At 33.3% G+C, this 22,912-nt stretch overlaps 1 protein-coding gene across 11 annotated transcripts in view; it reads right to left on the reverse strand.

Moving 5' to 3' along the window:
- GKAP1 (G kinase anchoring protein 1) overlaps positions 1-22,912 on the reverse strand; it is a 59,102-nt gene that overhangs the window by 31,725 nt on the left and 4,465 nt on the right. For all 11 annotated transcript variants that reach the window (XM_074280161.1, XM_074280159.1, XM_074280168.1 and 8 more), the window contains exons 3-4: positions 12,109-12,368; positions 9,586-9,729 (exon numbers count right to left, since the gene is read on the reverse strand). In XM_074280161.1, coding sequence (XP_074136262.1) covers positions 9,586-9,729; positions 12,109-12,324 — 360 coding nt within the window. In that variant the 5' untranslated portion in view covers positions 12,325-12,368. The remainder of the gene's footprint in view (positions 1-9,585; positions 9,730-12,108; positions 12,369-22,912) is intronic.

Consider the following 22,912-nt stretch of genomic DNA (forward strand, 5'->3'; position numbering starts at 1 on the left):
GCAAGCCAGTTTTAATAATTCATACTCCATCATGAATCTTTCTGTTTAATTGGCAAAAAAATAATAGTGCAGTCTTAAAAATTACAAAGATGAGATAAGTAATCGAATAACCTAAGCTATATAGGGGTAAAAATATATGCAGAAGGGGCCACATTTTGAGGGTATTTAAAGATCTGAAAGATGGAAAGATAGCTACTACTTTCTCAACTCTAAAAATTTTTTTTAAAATATCTTGATTTTTTTTTTTAAATAGAGCACTATATTTTCCCAAATACATGCAAAGATAATTTTCAACATTCACTTTAGCAAAACCCTGAGTTCCAAATTTCTCTCCCTCTCCTTCCCCCTTTCTCTCCCCAAGACAGCAAGCAAATCGATATAGGTTAAACCTGTCCAATTCTTCTAAACATATTTCCATATTCGTCATCTACAAAATCTTTATGGCAAGTCTTCTATACCTATATTGAAAATATCCTTGTTGAAACTTGAAGAATACTTTTATAAATTATTTTTCCATAGTAGAAAACTTCATAATTCCCAGGACTAAAATGTACAGACTACAAAATCCCATTGTGTCTGTTGCTTATTTTTATTAAAAAAAAAAAAAAAAAAAAAAAAGGATTTGACATCATATAGCAAAATGCATCTTTAAAATCTCTCAACAATCTCTCACACATATTAAGATCAAGGATATCTTGATAGATACTATTACAAATAATTTTATTTGATCCTCTGAGTATAAATTATCAAGTATGGCACAGAAAAGACATATATTCTTATATAACAACTATGCAATTATGGCTGCCCCAATTCATTTAATGTCTAGTTTGTAGTTTGTGGTTGCTATTATTCTTCCCATAATATATAAGAATAACTTTTTTTTTTTTTCAAATTTGTGCACTTGCCCCTCTTTCCTTTGCAAATGTAAAGAAATTTAATAATTTGGTAGAAAATTCATACATGTACAGCCACATTTGTAATCAATTACCTGTTGATATCTTAAGACTTTGCCAGTATGTGAATGAAGTACTGAACTGCCCTAAATTTTCACCTATTTATATCATCAGTTATATGATTTAGTGTCTGGAGATTGGTACAGGAGATTTAAGAGTTACATCAGAAATCCAGGCCACAGACTTCATACTCTTTATTTTGCCTTACAACTTGTTATGAGTTAATCACTACCAGTGAAAGGAGATGAATTCCTGGACTCTTGGAAAGTTTCTGAGTCTAGCCAAAACTATAAGAGGGACAGGCCTTTACCTGTCTCAAGGAAATGCTGTCAAACATATCAGATAAGGGACCTTTTCTGCATAAAAAAAGAATTCTGGTAAGCCACCATTTAGAGCTTGCCATATTCATAGGCACTGAATTAAAATTTAGGTCATTCCCAATTATAGCTAATAAAAAGGGGGCCTCTCATGAGGGAGATCTTAGAATCTATAGTAGTAATTCCCGCTTTCCTGAGGTTGTAAAGAAGATCTTTCTACAAATTTATGCATGGGCTCTCTTGTTTTTCTCTAGCATGAATAGTGATTTGCCACAAAATCATTCATTTGTAGTAGCATTTGATCCAATTTATATTGGAATTGAAATGGTAGAACTTGATAAATTCTTGATTTTAAGAAAATTTTTTTTATCAAAAATAGTTTTAATTAGGCATTCCTAAAATGCTTGCTTCACTGTTATGGTGAAGATATAACAGATAATACTTATCAAAGGCAATGCTTTTCTTTATCAGGTAAACCCATGCAGATTAATGGTACAGAGGCAAATGAATAAGAACTACTATTGTCCAAAAGCATTTGGTCTAGCAATCTATTAAAAAAAAAATAAAGTGGATAAAGAATGTCAATTATCCAAACTATGAAATAGCACTGGATGAACAAGCCTTGGCTTAGTCCATTGATATTGTCTTTTCTTTTTCTCCCAGCCTAAATACTACATTGATATTCATATAATGCTAAAAAGGATACTCATATGATGCTAAAAAAAGGCTACAAAAAATCATTCAACATTATAGATATCTCATGGAGGATTTTTAGATTGTCTTAGGCAAAAATAATTTTTCAAGATGTCACAGGTAAGGGTAATAAAATATGACATGTGGATGAGTTGTACCTTTGAAGAGAAGATCCACATCAATGAGGTTTATAAACCCATTCAAATACTGAAATATGTATGAACCTATGATAAGCATTTGGGAAATGGTTTTATCAAACCAAATTTCACTTTGGAATTGTAAACTGATTAATGTATGCATAATAAAACATACCCATTTTCATCTGAATATATCTGTAAAAATTTGGTAGCTTGAAGTTTTTATTTGTCCCTGAGAATTATCACATTTTCAAGTCTATTCAGAAAGCTGCCTATTCTTTCAAAGAGAACTTAAAGAAGTTAAAACATAATCACTGGTGACCAGTGATGAAGCCTCCTCTTCATTTTATACCTAAGAATGCTCTCAAATTGTATAATGAAACAAATTTTTGGACAGTCCACATGGGAATCTGTTATATCTGAATGTTTTTTCCAAGGCATGCAACAATATGTAATTATTTTTGTTGCAAGGATTTTCATTTTTATTTTTCTCAAAGTAGGATGAGGAGAAAAAAGGTTAAAGAGGATGATAAGAACTATGGATAGGTTTCCCAAATTAAAAAAAGAAAAGAGGGACAACAAAATGTTTTTGAAAGAAGAGATGAGAACAGAAGTAGAAATGAAATTACATACTTAAAAAAGAAAGACAAGCTGAATATTAGTTTTATGTGCAACTTCCTCTTTCTATTCTGATGAGTATTTGGCAACGCTAGTTTTAGTTGATTCAAAAATTTTTTTAATGGAAGAAAAAAGTTTTAACAATAGTTTACTCAAGCTGAAGTCCTTCCCTTTCCCTCCTCCATTGCCCTTTTCATTTAGCAGAAAAAGAGTCATATAACTGGAGCAAGTAGGTAGAGTACTTTGGAAAAGAGAGAGAAGCATGTTTCAGTGAATATATAATGAAATCAGGAAGAATGAATTTGATGGGGGTGAGCCCTGAAAATGTCCCCTTGACTTTTGGGGATAAGCTCTGAAACTTTCCTGACAGAGACCCACCCTTCAGGGCAATTAAATGGTTTCATTAAGATCTCATAAGTGGTCTCATTCAACTGGAAATCTGGGCCTGGGGGCAGTGACAACATTGAAGGGATCTCATTCAATGGAAGCCTTATCCCCCAGACAGCCAATAAAATGACCATGTTGAACTCCAAATCTTTGCAGAAGTCCAAAATAGTATTATGCTTTGCCAAGAGACCTCTCCTTTTGGCACAGCTACCTAGCAGGACTCTTGCCCACTGTGAAGAGACCCTCTTCTCAGTAATAACCTCTATTTCTCTGACAGGATCTTGCCACTAAGAAGTCTGTCTTCTTAGCAAAGCTGACTTCTCGGTGCCAATAAACTTCCCTTTTGTCATTCAGACTTTTTGGGTTCTTAAATTTACATTAGATCTGTGTGCTGAGGGGATTCCCACCCCAATTCTCAATTTTCTGCATTGCCACTAACTGCATTATTTTGGTTCCCTGACCAGGAATCCCCCAAAATCTGGATGAGATAAAGCCTTTTCTTGTTGTTTTATTGTATAGCTGGACACTCAAATACCCAGGAAGGTTTGAGTCATCAGACCCCCCAGGCTTGAGTAGAATTCTCTCAGGGACGCCTCAGGGATGTCTAGACACATCTAGAGATGGATGAGGAGCTATAGAATTGGGGAAACTAAGGCTTTTGGCAAAATGGGACAAAATACCTCTGTTTCTAAAGATCCTTCCTTAGGCAGAAACAAATTTGGCTTGAAAGATCTCAAAACTATAAAGCTTAAATTAAAACAGCAATATAGTATGATGCTTAAATCTGCTGGAAGGAAATCAAACTTCCTCCTTCCAGCCCCCCTAGGGACACGGGAACCCCGCTCTGCATCTCTATGTAGTCCCTATCAGGAGGCTTCTGAATCCCTTCCAGAATAAGACCTTATCTCTAACTCTGTCTCTCTCACCTGAACCAAATCTCAACTTTTTTTCTCCTCCTCAGGATACTGATTCTAACTTCTGCCCCCTGGGAGAAGCAGCAGACTCCCAGGAAGAAATAAAGCCCACAATGCCTGACAGTCTGTCAAATATTTGGGTCACAATCTCACCCCCCACTCCTCCCTCTCTAACTGCAGAATGAAAACAGTCCATTTTAGGCCTTCCAGACCCTGCCTCAAAGAAACAGATATGCACTTTTCTGGGAACAGATGGGTTGAGCTTTCTTGAAAATGGGGAAAGAAAGGCAGGATATTCTGGAGTGACTCCACCAGTCAGGGAATCAAAATGATGTTGTTAGTGGCAGTGCATAAAGTTGTAGGAATCCTCTCTGGTCGAAGGTCCAACATGAAAGAATTAAAGAACCCAAAAAGTCTGAATGGCAAAAGGGAAGTTTATTAGCACTGAGAAGCCGGCTTTGCTAAGAGGACCGACTCCTCAGTGGGAAGAAGTCCTTTCAGAGAAATAGAGGTTAGGTTATCACTGAGAAGATGGCAGCTTCACAGCAGGCAAGAGTCCTGTTAGGCAGTTGTGCCAAGAAGAGAGGTCCCTTGGCAAAGCATAATCCTACTTTAGACTTCTACAAAGATTTGGAGTTCAAAATGGTCATTTTATTAGCAGTTTGGGGGTAGGGCTTCTATTGAATGAGATCCCTTTGATGTTATCACTGCCCCCAAGTCTAGATGTCCAGTTGAACGAGACCACTTAAGTTCCAACTATTGGGAGTGGTCCTGGGCTAATCTTAATGCAACCACTTAACTCACTTGAAGGGTAGGTCGGTCAGGAGAGTTTCAGAGCTTATTCCCATGGCTTCCCCCCCCCCCCACAAAATCAGGGGGACAGTTTCAGGGTTCACCCCTGTCAAATTCAAGTCCTGCCTCAAATCTTTAATAGCCATACGACCCTAGGCAAGTCACTTAACCTCCTTGTGCTTCAGTTTTCTTATCTGTGAAATAAATTTGGATTTGATGGCTTCTAAAGTCCCTTTTGATTCTAAATTTATGATCCTAAAACTAAATGAAGATCTTATCAGTTATCATCAGCAGGATGTTATAAGAATGATGTTGCCACAATGCAAAAGAATTAAAAAAGAAACTTAAGACATTCATTATAATGACCAACCTTGACCTAGGAGATAAGATAGAAAATGTCCCTTCCTTTCTTTGCAGAGTGGGGAGCTATCAATATCAAACACAAAATTTCCCCTATGACTTGGTCATTTTCTTTAGTTTGTTTTTTTTTAAATCTTAAATTCTTTCCCTCCTTCCTTCCCACTTTGCATTTTATTTTGTTAAGTGAGGGAAGAAAAAAATGACAAATTCAGGGAAGGAGGAAAACAAAACCTATCAATTTCCTCTAAATATCATTGCTATTGGCTCTTAAAAAAACTTAAATTATTAATAGAGAATTGCAAATTAAAGCAACTTTGTGGGTCTATCTTATCATACTAGTAAAAATGACAAAAGAGTAAAATGACAATGTTGGAGGGGTTGTGGAAAAACAAAACATTTTTGAACTTGTGAAAATGAGTCAATCCAGATAATATAGAAAGCAATTTGGATCATACTTGTCTAGATAATAATCAACTGAAAGAGAAGAAAGAATACTGCATAGATCTGAGAAGCTTCATATAGTGGAAAATTGTAAATACAATACAGGAAGAACAATTAGACAGACCAAGTAAATAATGGGAGACAAAAGCCAAGAACAGAATTAACAATAAAATCCATGCTTCGCATGTCTACAAATGAATGCCCAAAGTATTGGCAAGGTGAACTATGTTTACAGATACAACAGACTGTAAGACAGAACTAACTCAAAATTGGAATTTGGCTATTAAAAGTGTACTTCATGTTCAAAAGGGAAAGAGATAAAAAACAACAGAGTAACCTTGTATAGTAATAATGTATACTCATGAGGAAAAATACACTCATGAACATAGCAACATGGTAGAGAAAAATCAATAGATAACTGTGAGGATCAATAGAAAAACAAACAGAAGCACTACACTGGAAATCACCTAGAAAGGAAGAATGAGATGGGGAATTTGAGAAACAAATCACAAATCTGTCATGGAAAGCTAACATTGCAAAAAGAAGTCAAGCTTCAGCTATACACTATTATTTTCTGCCAAAAGCAAGACAGCAGATGATAGGATATATTTGTAAACTATCTTAACTTTAATTTTAATTTAATTTGTAAAAAATTAAATTAAATTTAAATTTAATTTGTAAACTATCTTAACTATGATTTCATCCTTCAAAAGGTTGCAAAATAAAGAGAAAACTATCTTAACTATGATTTCATCCTTCAAAAGGTTGCAAAATAAAGAGGTAATTCTGAACAATAAAGTAGCACTTGTTGCTTCAGCTGGCATTGATCAGAATCTTCAAAGCAAATAACTACTCTATCATGGAATTTCTGATGAAAAGGAAAAAAAGGGAGAAGAAAAGCCAGGCATAATATGATATGCACCCTTCACTATAGGGGAATAAATTCTGGAGAGTTTAAAGAGAAGATCCCATGGGCAAATTAATCTATCACAGTTCAGAAGTTCAGACTTGGTAGATAAGGAAAACTCTCAAGAACAAAATTGTCTCTCTCTCTCTCTCTCTCTCTCTCTTTTTTTTTTTTTTGGAGGCTGGGGTTAAGTGACTTGCCCAGGGTCACACAGCTAGGAAGTGTTCAGTGTCTGAGACCAGAGAATGAAATTCTCAACACACAAGAACAATCAAGAAAAATCAATGCACAGAAAATTCCCTGACAAACTCATATCTGAAAGAGACATTTTTGAAAGGCATCTAACTTAGGATCAATAGCATATTCCTTTAAGAATAGTGTCAGGAGTCCGATGAACTGAGTCCAGCAATGAATGGTTCGATAACAAAGAGGTTTTATAAAGCTGAGTTGAGGGGAAAAAAAAGAAACAAAGAAGGGATAGGATTGCAGATTGGAATAGATATGGTAATGCTAAAATAAAAAACAATTAAGGAGAACCTAAAATATTGAACTCCTATTTTGCTTCAGTTCTTTATAATGCTAATAATGATCATTACAAACTAGGAAGCTTTAACTGTAAGGACAAAGTACAGTAACTGCTCTCCTCTCAAAGATATATACCAAAATTTTCATTTCCAAATGGGTACTAATCCATAAGTATGACTAACTTGAAACATTTTAGGAAACGGAGGGGCATAGGAAAGAAAGGAACTGAACAATTTTAACAGGTTTCAGTTTTCTTTAGTATATCCTTAATGAAGTAAAATTTCATTCTTTAAGGAGGGCTTTCACTTAAAAAAAAATATCAAATTCAAGCATCTATGCCCCATCTATAGAGGCAGATTATTTTGAGCACCACTCCTACCCCAATGCAGATCTACTCTATGCTCATCTGTCTTGTGAATAGGGGAAATCTAAGCAAGCAAGAAAGAGAGAGAGCACAAAGAGCCTAGATTCTCTTGTAAGAGTTCACTCTTTTGAGATCCAGCCCACCAATCACCTTGAGGTTCCTGTGTCTTTAGAAGTAAGAGTGCGAGTAGGCATACTAAATACTAAATAGTGAAATCCCTCTCAGAGGACTCCAAAGCCTTGTATCTTTTAATTTCATCGAGCTGAATGAAGAACCAATAAAAAAGAATAACATCTCTTAAATATCAATTGAACACTTAGAACAGTACATATCTTCACAAAATAAATTTGAGGAACAACATTTGGGTGAATATATAAATTCTGAAAAATTTCAAGTAATTCTATATGAAACTTTCTTTTTTGTAGTGGTATTTTAACGATATTAGATAATTTTAAACACATCTAATTCCTACAGAAAATTCTTCCAAACTGCCTACAATATTGAAGGATTGAAGTTATTTAAAACAGTTGGCTCGTAATGTATTAAGTTTAAAAAGCACATATGTTTGGCTAGTCAGTGTAATGCATTTATTTTGTCTATGCTGCATTGCAACTTATTTAATAGAAATCAGTATTTGATTCACAGAGCACTGAGAGCTTGGATTTGCTCTCTATATCCCCCTAGGTAAATTGATATAATCGGTCTCAAATCAAATTTGAAAGAATTTTTGATGCTTTTATTTTTTGATGAGTCACCAAACTACTGGTATGCTCTAGAGGTATCCTGCATCTTACGCACTACTGGATATACGAATATGAAGTATGGTTGATAAATTAAAAAGAACCTCAATTTTTAATGCAACCTTATGGTTTCATTATGGATTTCATGATATAGGAACTATGATTAGAATTTGGCAATGGAAGATTATACTTTCAATAGAAATAAATCTGACATAAAGGGAGTTGAACAGGCACTATATATCAAAAAGATACACATGCCTATACATAAATCCACTTGAGGGGAGAAACATATTAGAGGACAATTATTTTACACATAGAGAATGTCCCTCAATGTGGAAAATATTGATCCTTTCCTAAAAAGGAAAAAAAAAAGGAAATTTAAAACAGGATGTTTGAATATTTCTGTTTTTTTCCTGGCTCCTTCATTTCCCCAAATTAGAAGTACTCACTAAAGCTCTTTTCTTTACCATCTTTTTCCCACGCTATATTTTCTCCCTTGGTAATCTCTCTTTCTCCCTTTCTTTAATCTTTCCTTTCTACAATCAATCTAGTGCTTCCAAAATCATCTTTAGTCATCTTACACATAACTGTTCTAATCAAGACTTTAAAAAACTTCAATGGGCTTCCATTATTATTTAAAGTAGAAACTCCTGAATCTGGAATGCAAGATCTTCTAGCATGTGGTTTTTTCATACTTGGCCATCCTTTTTCCATGCTAGTTCCCTTCTACACACTACATTCCAGCAAAATACTACTTTCCATTCCCAGATCTCGTCTTTCCTTTTCTCAGTGCCTTTAGATGCAATTTAAACACATTTTCCTACATGCTAAGATTCATCTGCTCTATTGTTTCATGTTGAAAGCAGAGTTCAGGTTAACATTCTCTCCATGAAATGCCTTCTCTTAATCTTCTATGAGGAAAAAAAAACCCTCCCCACCAAATTTCTTATGTTACTCTAAGATTTTCAATAGCATTTATCCACAATGGGCTCATACTGTAAAGGGGAAGATAAGACACAAAGCACATAAATTAAACTATAAGGAATTATATTAAGAAATTGAGATAATTTTAACTTGGAAAAAAGAAAATTAGGAGGGGGAAGGAGAAAGTTCATTATAGGTTCCTTGAAACATATACAGTTGTGTCATATGGAAGAGGGATTAGATTAATCTAGTACAGACAGGATAATACTTCACAGTGGCAGCTGTGATGGAATTTTGGTATAAAAAGTAGCACAACTTAAAGGATGATACAAAGCTATGGAAAACTTCATTTCATTACAGTAAATATAATTACAATTATTCATCGACAAAGTGGCAAAGATGAAGATATGTTATTATGATGTTAATTCATTTCTCTATTAATCTGAAAAAGATATTCACATTTGCAATTCCACCAAAGAATGAAGAAAAAAATAATAATCTAGAAAACTGTACCTGTTCATCTCTTTGTCTCCACTCCTGCCAATTTTCTTCTTGTAAGTCTTTCTGTACTGGGTTTGGCAATGAAAGCTCATGTTGAGAGCTACAAACTACTTGGGAGGATTTCTGGGGAATCTTCTTAAAAGCAATATTCCTAAGCTGAAAGGACAACGATAATAATTCATATATATTGCTACCAACTAATCAACTCTAGTATATTAATGACTGGAGATTAAAATGATCCTGACTAGTCAACCAATTATTAAATCAAATAAACAATAATTTGTTGAAATCATTTGTGGGCACTAATATTATTTTGAGAGGCTATGTGAGATAGTGTGAGATAAAGGTATTAGATTTGGCATCAGAATACTTTGGGTTCAGTTTCAATACCATTAAGAAGCTATACGCCATTAGACAAACTACTTATCTATATGAATAGCACCCTCAATTTTCTCATCAATAAAAGAAAGATTATCTTTACTATTTAATTCAGATTTGTGTGAAGGTCTTACATGATTCAAAGTATTTGTAAATTGTAAAGCATTATGCTATCATCTGATTTATATCTGGAAAGGATTTTAAAAATTATGTCTTAATCTAATTTTTACAAATAAGAAAACATAATTAAATACTGTTTTAGGTCCTAATTTGTTCATATTGAGTTGACAAATGAAAATTAAAATAGTCACTCTGCCATAATTCTATTTTATCAATTCTTTAATTCCTTTTATTCCAAAAGTACAAAATCATTAAGATTGGAGAACAGAAAAACTAATCTGCTTTTAAGATAAAATTACAAGGCATAAGAGTTAGTTTTAAAGGGTTAACAAATCAAAAAATTTGTTTAATTACCTGATCAACCCTGAATAAACTGACCAATGATATCCTGAATGTGATGGAGGAACTAATTCTTGAAGTCAATATAAAATTTTACAGTAGTTCCACTTAAAAATCAAGATAAAGAGAAAGATAGGAAAAAATGAAAGGCTTAAAAAAAAGATCAGAAATTTTCATTTGACTTTTAAGACAACATGGCATGGGAGCCATAGCAGGAATCTCAAAGTAATACAAAACCATTATTAAGATTTTTATATGATATTTCATACTTACCAAGTGCTTTACCCACATTATAAATTTGATTCTAAAAACCCAGTTAAGCTATGTAAGTTATTTCCAATTCACAGATGAGTAAACTGAAGCTCTGAGATGTTAAGTGACTTATCTCAAGTCAAACTATTACTCAATGGCAATACCAGCACTCAAATACAAGTTGTTTAATCTAAATAATATCTGTTAACCTGCCTCATCAATGAGAGATTCTAATAAAGATACAAGAAGATGATAGGCATATACGTTCCTTCTACAATGCAACTTTTTAAAATTTTAGTTGCTTTTTAATTTTATTATTTTTATCATAATGGCATTATTTTCATATTTTAATTACATTACTTCATAATATTTCATAATATACTTAATTATATCATATTTCATGATTTCAACTGCAATAATTTCATTATTATCCAGAACACACTGGCAGGGAAAATAGGATGAAAAAAGAAAACCCCTAAAGGAATGGCAAGAATAGAAGTCACTTCACTTAACACCAATTGCCTCAGGAAAAAAAAAAAAAAAACTTCCTACAATTGAAAAACTTGATACAGTTGAAAAGTCCATTCTCCTTTTCAGTCTAAATTGATTTAGTCTTGAGATTGACTCCTAGTCTATTCTATATCCATACTTAGTCAGGACCCTAAGACATATGCTGTAAAAGTAATCCTTCTTTATGTTGAGTAAATGCAAAAACAAAACAAGAAACAGAAGTTTGATCAGCTTTTCTAAAAAACAAAACAAAATGAAAATTCATTAAGGATCTTCATATGTGCCAAATATTTGTTTTTAACTTCCTCCATTATTTTGAGAACTTGGAAAGGAGAAAAGATAGGTGGTCCAGTCCTATCATTCCAGTCCTATCATTAGAAGTATAGAGAACTTCCAGTGAGAAAATTCCTTCTAATGCAGACTGGCAGCTATTATCAAACTTTAAAGTTTTAGAAATTTGCCTGTGAAGCTGTAAAGTTAAGTAATTTGCCCAGGATTGCAAAGCCAATATATTCAAAGGCTAGACTTGAACCAAGTTCTTCCCAAGTTAAGATATACTTTTTTTGAGGTTAAACATGTGCAATTCTTCAAAACATATTTGTCATGCTGCACAAATAGGATCAAAAGGGGGGAAAAAAGTAAGGAAAAAAACAAGTAAACAAGCAATAACAACAAAAAGGTGAATATACTATGGTTTGATCCACATCCAATCTCCATAGTTTTCTCATAGCACTTTCCATCACAAGTCTACAGGAACCGCAGTTAAAGTATACTTTTGCCCATCAATCAAGTATAAAAATCTAATTTAAAATATTTATCATACAATTCATCTTGAAAAATTTTGGAAAAACTGTCAAGTCTTCCATAATAAAGAAAAGACTCTGGGTCTTCAAATAAATTATAAAAATCCTTTAAACCAGTTAACTTTCATGCTACCTCATTTGCTTCACTCTGCTGCTGTTCCTTCTTTTTTCTTCTCTTTTCTTTTTTCTTTTCATTTGTGGTTGGCTTGCTCCCCAATGCTTGAGACTTTCCAGGATTCCGACCTCTGCCTTTCCCAGGCTCAGAATCAGAACCACTGCCACTATCTACTTGCAGGAGGGCAAAACGAGAAGCAGTAGTGGGAACAGAACTAATCACAGCTGAAGCCATTGTAAAGATGATTCTCTTAAGAAAAGTCTATCAGAGAATAATTCCTGAAAATGCAAGATAAATAAAAGGAATCAATGTAATATGCTTTCTAAGAAGACTTTTTTCCTTACCATAAGTTTAATTAATACACACACAGACTTTGTAAAGTCTATACAAAGACAGACTTTACATACATAAAAATATATGTATTTTTAATAAATGACTAAAATAAGGAATTAAACAACAATATGTGTTGAAACAGCAACATAAAATAACAAAATTGTAATATCTGCCATCATAATTAGACTATGGAAGGGTTACTACCAGAGTAGTCCTTAAGTAGGTACTTAAATTTCTTAAGCTGAAGAAAATAAAATGTTTCTAAACATATTCCTCCCCAAATTCCTAGAAAATAATAAATTGGAGCTCCTTTTTCCTATAAATACTTATAGGACATGTAAAATTTCCATCTATAGAAAGAGGAAAGTTGCAAATTTTGAAGTATTTTATAGTCATTCATCTTTACAATACTACAAATCAGGAAGATGGAAGTTTGTTCATCACTGGACAAATGTACATATGTACACATTTGTGAGGATGTTTGAGCATAAATCTTAGGCTCTGGTATACACTTTGTACCCAATTCCATTTTAGACATACTCTCTTCAAATAATTGAAGAATTATCGTATGGAAGAGGAATTAGACTTACTCTACTTGAGCCTAAGGAACAGAACATGGATTTTTGCTTGTCTCTAGGTTTAACATTTTTATTATTGACCTCAATAAAAGGTATAGATGGCATGTTTACCCAATCTATAGATGATATAATCTGGAAGGGACAGCTAAAACAATGAATGGCAATCAACATCCAAAAAAATGTTAATAGCCTAGAAGACTGGGCTAAAGTATTAGAAGCTGTAGCTATAGAGCAGTTTGTCTATGAAGTCAGGGGCTTCAGTGAACTATGCGTTTAAGATGAGCCAACTATGGGACATGGCATCTAATAAAACAAGTATATTCAGAGTTCATGAATATATATGGGGGTCAGAAACAGGAAGTGATAAAAGTATTTTACTGTATTCTGTCCTGCTTAATTTTATAATGCTTCATTTAATAATAGTTGAAATTTACATGGAACTTTAAGGTTAATAATGTATTTAACACGATTCTCATAATCATGGTGGGAAAAAAGCTATCTCCCATTTTACAAAGTAAAATAGTGAGATTCAAAAGTGAGATACCTATTCAGGGGTCACACCTGAGCATCATTAACTAACAAAGTTGAGATTTGAACTGAAGTCTTTTTGATTCTAAGAGTCAGCTTTCTATGAATTTTGCCACCTAAACCCAAGCCATGGTTTAAAAGGTATTTTGATAGACATCCAGAAGAGGGCAATTAGAATGTCATAGAGATTCAAATTTTGACTGTATTTAGGCTGAAGGAAATGAGACATATACATACCATAAGTATAAGAATATACATAATGCATAAAAAAATCAATACAAAACAATTTGTTGAGGAGCTAGTAATAACTGAGGGGATCAAGGAAAGGTCATGTCAGTAGAGATATTTGAAATTCTGAGAGAAAAAAAGGGAATCTTTGTTCAAAGAATATGAATAGACGATTTTGAAATGAAGAAATTAAAGACATTTCTGGTCATATTAAAAAATCACTATTAATTAAAGAAATGCAAACTGAAACAATCTCACACCTCTCAGACTGGCTAAGATGACAGGAAAATATAATGATAAATGTTGGAGGGGATGTGAGAAAACGAACACTAAGACATCGATGGTAGTGGTGTGAAATGATCCAAACATTCTGGAGAGCAATTTGGAACTATGTCCAAAGGGCTATCAAACTGTGCGTACCCTTTGATCCAAAAGAATCCGTGTGCAAAAATATTTGTGTCACCCCTTTTTGTAGTGGCAAGAAACTGGAAACTGAATGGATGCTCCCCCCCCCTCCCCGCCCTTGGAGAAGGGCTGAATAAGTGATGCTCTATAAAGATTAATGGAATAGTATTGTTTTATAAGAAATGATGAGCAGGCTGATTTCGGAAAAGCCTGGAAAGATTTACATGAATTGATGCTGAGTGAAGTGAACAAAATCAGGAGAACAACGTACTTAGTAATAACAAGATTATGTGATGAACAACTACTCTAGACTTGGCTCTTCACAACAATGCAATGATTCAAGGCAATTCCAATAGACTTGGGATGGAAAATGCCAATCACATCCAAAGAGAGAACAGAGGAGATTGAATGTGGATCATTGAATAGTATTTTCACCTTTTTTTCCCCCTGCATGTTCCCCCCTTGTCTAATTTTTCTTATACAATGTGACAAACATGGAAAGAGTTTAAAAGCATTTCAAATATTTAACCTATTTCAAATGGCTTGCAACCTTGGGGAGGGGAGAAGGGATAAAAATTTAGAATATTAAGTCTTACAAAAACAAATGTTCAAAACTATCTAAATGTATTGGGGAAAATAAAATACTGTTGACAATTTTTTTAAATTAAATTTAAATTAAAATAAAGGGATTCTAAGAGCCAGGAGAAATAAGCTCATTCCATTTATGGATTATGAATAGACAGAAGCATAGCAATGGAATGTCATGTGAGGAACAGTAAGCTAAAGTCAGTTTCACTGGAGTGAAGTATATATGAAGAATAATGCACAATGTGACTAGAACAGCAGGTTTGAAGCCAGATGAAAGACTTTAAATGCCAAATAGAGAAGCTTATATTTTATCCTAACAGTAATAGGAAACCAAAGAACTTAAAGAGGGGAGTCACAAAGTCCTGTGTTTTAAGGAATATCATACTGTGAAAACTGTGTGGAGGATTAACTGCAGAAATGGATTGGAGGAGGAGACAAATTTTGAGGTTATTGTAATAAGTGAAAAGAGCAGAACTAACAATTGTGGAGATAAATCAACAAGATCTGGCAAATATGTATATATAAATATATATTATATGTTATATATACATATACATAAGGGAATTAATATCTGAGCATGACTTTGTCTAAGTGAATCCAAGGATAAGACTAACCTCAGAAATAGGGAAGTTTGGAAGAAGGAGACATGATATAGAGAGGTACAACATAGAATGAGTTCTAGCAGAGATCTACTGAATTTGATATACAATTGAGAAAAATTTGTTCATCTTGTTCCTACTGAAAGGAACTAAAAGGGACAAAAGTTGTATGAGGCATATTTAGGCCTGAAATAAGAAAAACTTCTAAGAAAGGAAACTACCCAAAAAATGTGGGATCTGAATTTATTATTCTTTATTATTAGCCTTTCTTATTCCAAGGCCAGACCCTTTTATCTACTATACGATGTTCTATCTCTTAATTAGATAATTTTAGACCTTTCTAAATTTTCTGTAGACACACACATTTATGAATCTTTAAGATATAAGAATTATTTTAAATTACTTGTCTCTAAAGTCAATCTATATAAATGGATTGACGAATCTTGGCAAAATAGGTGTGGTCAGAAGCAACCTTATGCCAAAATAAAAACACTAATTTTAGCAAGAGAAAGAAAAAAGAAGGGATAGGACAAGTGCCTTAGATGTGTCCTGTCAACAGAAGAAAAATATACTTCTCTGGCTAATTTTCTTTACTATGAAGAATATCTTTAGATTGGAAAGAATAAAGTGGTTAACAGGAAAACTGTTATATAGCGAGAATAAAGGAGATAAATGCTGTTGCAATTTTCAAAAGACAAAGACAATGCAATCTTCAAACTAGTAAACCTGACATTTTTTGGCAAAACACTGAGTCATTAAATTAACTGAGAGCATTTTTTAGAAAAGGAATCCGTGATCCCTAAGAGCCAAAACAGGTTCATCAAAAACAGTCATGCACCAATTTAAATTTCATTTCTGAGCATTAGAAGTCTAATGGAACTTAACTGCCACATGCTATTTTAATATAGCATTTGACAAAACTTTGTTGACAAGACTGACAAATGCGAACTAGGTTTATCAGAATTTTGAATGAATAGTTCAAAAAATAAACTAATGGGCTAACAAAACCCAGAGGAAAGTCTCTAATGAAAAGTTCAGGCATCACCTTTCTTGGCTATTGGTCTACATTTTTACTGGTGACAAGCTCACCAAGATAGAAATACGATAAAATAGCACAAACTTAACTAGAATAGATATAACTATAAGATGGTACCAGTTCTCCAGAACAATGGTCAAAACTAGAAAGATGTAATAATAGATTGTCTGTCAATGCTTCCAGCCCAAACCACAGAGCCATTATCTTGAAAAGCAGCCTCCATGGAGAAGTGGCCCACCAACTGCTTCTGTAGGTTCCACAGTAAACTCTACTAAAGACTGTGAAGAAAATTCTTGCTACTAAAGTATTTTTTTTGGGGGGGCGGGCAGGTAGATGGCATAGGAATAGAACACTGGCCCTGAAGTCAGGAGGATATGGTTCAAACCGGCCATCAGAAACTTAACACTTAGTAGCTCTATGCCACATAAGTCAATTAATCCCAAGTGACTCACCAAAAAAAACTGCCATGAACCCCTCCCCCAGCTACTCCCCCACACAGTATTTGGCACTGGCAAATGGCTCAATATCAGAAACTGATATGATTTTTATCAGTGGAAATAACATTGAAATTGATGCTCTACCATCTGCTCTGCTGCCATCTGGACCATGCGAGCCATAGGACCTTCACATCTCACTTCCAGGCAAATCTTTCTTATGGGATTTTGCTCCCCTAAGAAAGTGAGCTACTTGAGAATAGACACTATCTTTCATATCCCCAGATTCATTATTACAATGGCTGCTATTAAGTATTTGATAAGCTATGATTTCAATAAGAGTCAGATTTGCTTGGTTCTAATAGAACAAGGAACAAGTCAGACAGTTGTTGAACATTTACAACTATTTGCCAGGAACTATACTAAGCACAGGGACAAAGTAGGCAGGTTTCAAGAAAATATGAGATCAAAATAAGGTTAACTATGACAAAAATTTACTAATTTTAACCATATTCAACCAAAATATTTTGGTTAAATATGACAATCAGAATATACTAGTATCCCTACTCTTATTGGCCTTCAAACTAAAATTAATGTAAATCCCCCTCCACCCCGGGCAATTGGGGTTAAGTGACTTATCCAGGGTCACACAGCCAGGAAGTGTTAAGTGTCTCAGGCCAGATTTGAATGAAGGTCCTCCTGACTTCAGGGCTGGTGCTCTATCCACTGAGCCACCTAGCTGCCCTCTGCAAATCTTAATAAACAAAAGCAGAACATTTGGAAATGTATACTTTAAGGAAGTGCCGGTCTGAATGTAAGGTGGTTGTATGCAGAAAGGAAGACAGACTTGGACAACATATATGAGCAAAGTCCACTTCATATAGATTATTACAGATATCTGTTTAAAACAGCATTTAGGCAGTTATAGGTTTTTCTTGTTGATCCTTCATGACCGTTGATCCTTCATGATCGTTGGTCCAGAAAGACAGAAGATCCAAAAACAAAAAGAAAATTTCAGAATTTAAAAAACGGTTCTTTAAGGCAGAGATGTTCAGCCTGAATAAGATCTATCGGACAGATACTGTTCACTATATCTTGGACAAGATTAAAATGAAATAGGGAAATATTTAAATAAAAATGATAAAATATAGAAAAAAATAGTTTTCTAAGTCTATATGAAGCCCACAGGACCCCTTTATATGATTTGGAGGACTCCATTTCTATTTGATTTTGACACCATTGCTTTAATGCATCATTTTGTCCAATAAGGCAATGATAGTCCTGTCCATAGAAACATTTTGAGTAGATGACAGATTACTACCCAGCTATGTTTAGAGAATTCCAAAAACTGTTAGCAAATCAATTTAAATGATCTCCAAGGTACTTTTCTCAGTTTCTATTTACTGGGTTAAGTTTTTTAAAATAGATATTCTTTATTTTTTAACTTCTCTTTCATTTATCTATTTATTTTTTAGCTCACATTGCTTTATGAATCATGCTGGGAGAGAAAAATCAGAGCAAAAGAGAAAAATCATGGGAGAGAGAAAAAACCCAGAAAAATGAAGTGACATCGTATGTGTCCATTCAATCTCCTTATAGTTCTTTTTCCAGATGCAGATGGCATTTTCTGTCCAAAGTCTATATATTGGGATCATTAAACCACTGAGAAAAACCAAATCTTTCATAGTTGATCATTGCACATTCTTGCTGTTATTGCGTGCAATGTATTCCTGGTTATGTTCGTTTCACTCAATATCAGTTCATGTAAATTGTTCCAGGCCTTTCTAAAATCAGCTTGTTCATTTTTTATAGAGCAATAATATTCCATTACTTTCATGTACCACAGCTTTTTCAGCCAATCCCCAATTGATGGATATCTACTCACTTTCCAATTTTTTTACTACCATAAAATGGGCTAATACAAACATTTTTGTGCATGTGGGTCCTTTTCCCTCCTTTATGATTTCCTTATATGCAGAGTTTCTGGGTATAGTTCCAAAATGCTCTCAAGGAGGGTTGGATCAGTTCATAACTCTACCAACAATATATTAGTGTCCCAGCTTTCTTACATTACCTCCAACATTTATCATTCTCTTTTCCTGTCATTTTAGCCAATCTGAAAGGTATGAGGTGGTACCTTAGAATTGTTTAATTTGCATTTCTCAAATTAATAGTGATTTAGAGCATTTTGAATATATATTCTCTAGCTATAAAAAGAGAAATATCCTCCACTATAATAATTTTAACACTTCCATGAAGACAATGAGAAAGATGCAATACAAAAAGGACTGGATTTGTAGTTTTAAACATCCCTGGAATTGGTTTCTTTCTTTCTTTCTTTTTTTTTTTTTTGACCAGCTAAATCACAATTTCTATGAGCCTCAATTTTCTCAATCCTAAAATGAAGCTAATGCCCAAGTATGCAAAACACTTGTCAAATCCACAAAACTTAAAATGCTTTATGTCAGCTTTTATTATTATTAGAAGCAGTTATATCTGCCACTTGTCTCAAACATTAAACACAGAAGGAGGATAGAGGATAGAGACTAGATCTATAATTTTATTGGAACAGAGAACAGTTGGGTGAATAAACTCTTTCCATGAACATAGGTTATCTTTTCTGCAACAAGAGCTCCATAGAATACTGAAAGATAAAGAGCCTTGCCCAGAGAGACACAAAGCCAACAAGTGCCAAAAATAGGTCTTGAACTTAGGTTTTCCTTGGTTTTAAGGCTAACTTTCTATAATACTACAGAATCTTTTTGCAACACACAAAATTTATTTGACTAAATTTGACAAACATTTTACAACTCTTAGCTGGATAAAAAAGTAAATAAATAACTACTTATATTCCATAGGTCATTTCATTTATCTATTTGGAGGAAGGAGGATGATGTTTGTTTAAATTAAACAATGTTGGCACGTCCATCAAGATAAAGAGTTTAACTTATAATTGATGTTCAACTGGAAAAATGACTTTCTTTTGTGGCTGAGGCAGTTGTTTGGCAACATCTATCCATAAAATTTTTTAGGCCAAGATCTCTCTTCTATGGAGGACTCTCTCAATTGAAAGCTTAAAAAATTCCAAGGCTTTTTAAATGAAAGAATCTTTGTAGTCAGCTCCAAACACATATGATCCTTCTTATATGCCATATGCTCAATGACTGTCAGCAGATTTATGACTTTAGCTTAGAATCCAACTCTTTTTCAGATAATAAAGTTCTTATTAAGACACTTAGGTCTAAAAACATCATTTGTCAGTATAAAGAAAAGTTAGACCTTCTAAACTTCTAATACATTATCTAATTTGTGCTAATATAATATTAAAAGCATATTTTTTCACTCTTTAATCAAGAGTTAAGGATATTAAACACAGTTACTCATCAACTGAATTATTTGAAGTCAAGTAAGGTTAAGTTCATATGACTGGAAAAAAAAGAGATAAAGAGTAGAGCAGAGATAGGGGAAAGAATAGAGGAAGAGAAAAGGGTAAAGTTAAGGAAATACCCCTGATGAACATGTTAATTATCCATTTTCCCTAGTTCTATCCCTTTCCTTATATTATGCTGGATAATAAAAAAAATACCTAGTTTACTTTAGGTCCTTACAGAAAAACTTTTGTCAAGATTCTATACTATGCTTCAGTTAAAAAAAAAAAAAAGGTTGGTTATTAGCATTGCCAATTTTATAGGTTGCAAATGCAATATTTGTGGGCTTTTTTTGAAGAATCAGCTGAAGATTTGTTATCTGGTATCCTTTATATAAGAATGCACACAACAAATTTCTCCATTAGATCAATACTAAGGAAAAATCCCTCCAGATGATTATTATCAGGAAATGAAAACCAAACATTTCCCAGCTTTTCCTTCTTTGCCTGAACTGTCAAGAAATTAAAAGCTAAATTCTTGCTCAACTTTTAAAACTCATTCCAGGTACCTTGTAATAACAATTATTTATACTTTCAAAAATTGATCTATTTTATATAGTTTTTGAGAAGAAACAAGATAAATTCTAGATGTATAAAGTTAAGAAAAAATCAAAACAACTGCTCCAAACACTTATAAACAAGTGAATTATTTGAAGATTAAGACTTCCAACAGATATTAAAATTATATTTGCATATACATATGTGGTCTCTATTAATAAAGTTCTAATAATGTGAAAATAGTTTCTTTAAAGATTATATCATGAGAATGCATGCTTTGACAAATCCTATACCAAATTAGAAAAGTATTAGTAGACTTCATGCTTTTTCTTTTTTATCAACCTAAGTTGTTGCCAGAATGTTGGCCATCAGGTAGTAACACTTTTTGACTTCAGCAATTCACATAAAATACTCTATGAAAGTATAGAATGATTGCTATATACTATATGCATCAGTGAAAAGAACACAAACACTATGAAATAATGAATCATTTAACCATTTAAATATACATATATGTATATATATATATATATATATATATATATATATATATATATAAATTCAGTAATTATAGTTTTAAGTAAGGGGTGTCTGTCGCCAACTACACTTTTCAGTGAGCCTGCCAGATTAAAAAGTTAACTGGGAAATATTTTTAAAAACAAGTAAAAATTCAATAGAACACAAATAACATTCATCTATATTTCTATCTGAATTTTAAAGTAAGCATTACTGTTGGTAATTACCATTTAATTGTTTTATTATAGTTTTTTATTTACAAGATATATACATGGGTAATTTTGCAGCATTGACAATTGCCAAACCTTTTGTTCCAATTTTTCCCCTCCTTCCCCCCTCCCCCAAATGGCAGGTTGACCAATACATGTTAAATATGTTAAAGTATAAATTAAATACAATATATGTATACATGTCCAAACAGTTATTTTGCTGTACAAAAAGAATCAGACTTTGAAATAGTGTACAATTAGCTTGTGAAGGAAATAAAAAATGCAGATGGACAAAAATAGAAGGATTGGGAATTCTATGTAGTGATTACCATTTAATTTTATCACTGAAACATAGAATTCAAAGAAGTGGTAATTTGGGAGTAATATCACACCTACCTATTTTATTTTCAAGTTTGAAGTTTTCCTAAAAGCATATTTTCTAATTGATGATCTGAAGGGGGGATTTTTTTTTTTTTTTTGCAACATGGAAAAATACCTAATCTAACCTCTCAACTAAAATATGCTTTATATATATTCATTCTGTTTCAAGTGTAATAAGTCATGGGATAGAAAAATGCCAATCATATTCAGAGAGAAAACCACGGAGACTGATTGTGGATCAAAGTGTAATATAGTAATCTTTTTTTCTTCTCATGTTTTTTTCCCTCCTCCCTTTTGGTCTGATTTTTCTTGCACAACATGACAAATATGGATATGTTTAAGAGGACTACACATATTTAACCTATATCAGATTGCTTGCTCTCTTGAAGAGGGGGAGTTAAGGGAGGGACGGAGAAAAATTTAGGAAACAAAGTTTTACAAAAAGGATCTTTATGGGTATTAGGAAAAATAAAATATTTTTAAAAGTTTAACGAGTCAAATGACTCACTAAAAACTGATAAAATTATTTATTCTAAAAGTGCTATGGTATATAAATTCAAGAAGTATAAACTGAAGGCAATATTTTGATTGCAGTCAACATGCTAAACTTTAATACTTCTAAAATTATTCATTATTTAAAATGGACTAAAAATTTCACAACTCAATTTTAGAGATATGTGGTCCAAAACATTTTCCCAGAGTCACTACTGGAAATAATTTATTTCCATATCTTAGACTAAATGACTCCTTGAGGCCCTAGAAGGAAAGAAAGATAAGACATGAATGAACATGTTAGGCAAATGAGGAATAAAATCATGGCCATGTAAAAACTTTCCTTAGGCAGCAAGCACTTCACAACTAAATAGGTTTAAAGTATCAAATGTAAAACTTCAGCTATGAGCCCATAGTCTATCTAGGCTCCCAGAAGATGTTCTGCTTCTGGAATGGCTCCAAACACAGATGCTGCCCCCAAAATTATTTGGCAGGCAAAGAAGTAACTTTCAGAAGCCACTAAACAAACAGTAACAACAAATTCTGCCAAGAAGAGCCAAGATTACATCT

Source organism: Sminthopsis crassicaudata, chromosome 1, assembly GCF_048593235.1.
Source record: "Sminthopsis crassicaudata isolate SCR6 chromosome 1, ASM4859323v1, whole genome shotgun sequence".
NCBI lineage: Eukaryota > Metazoa > Chordata > Mammalia > Dasyuromorphia > Dasyuridae > Sminthopsis > Sminthopsis crassicaudata.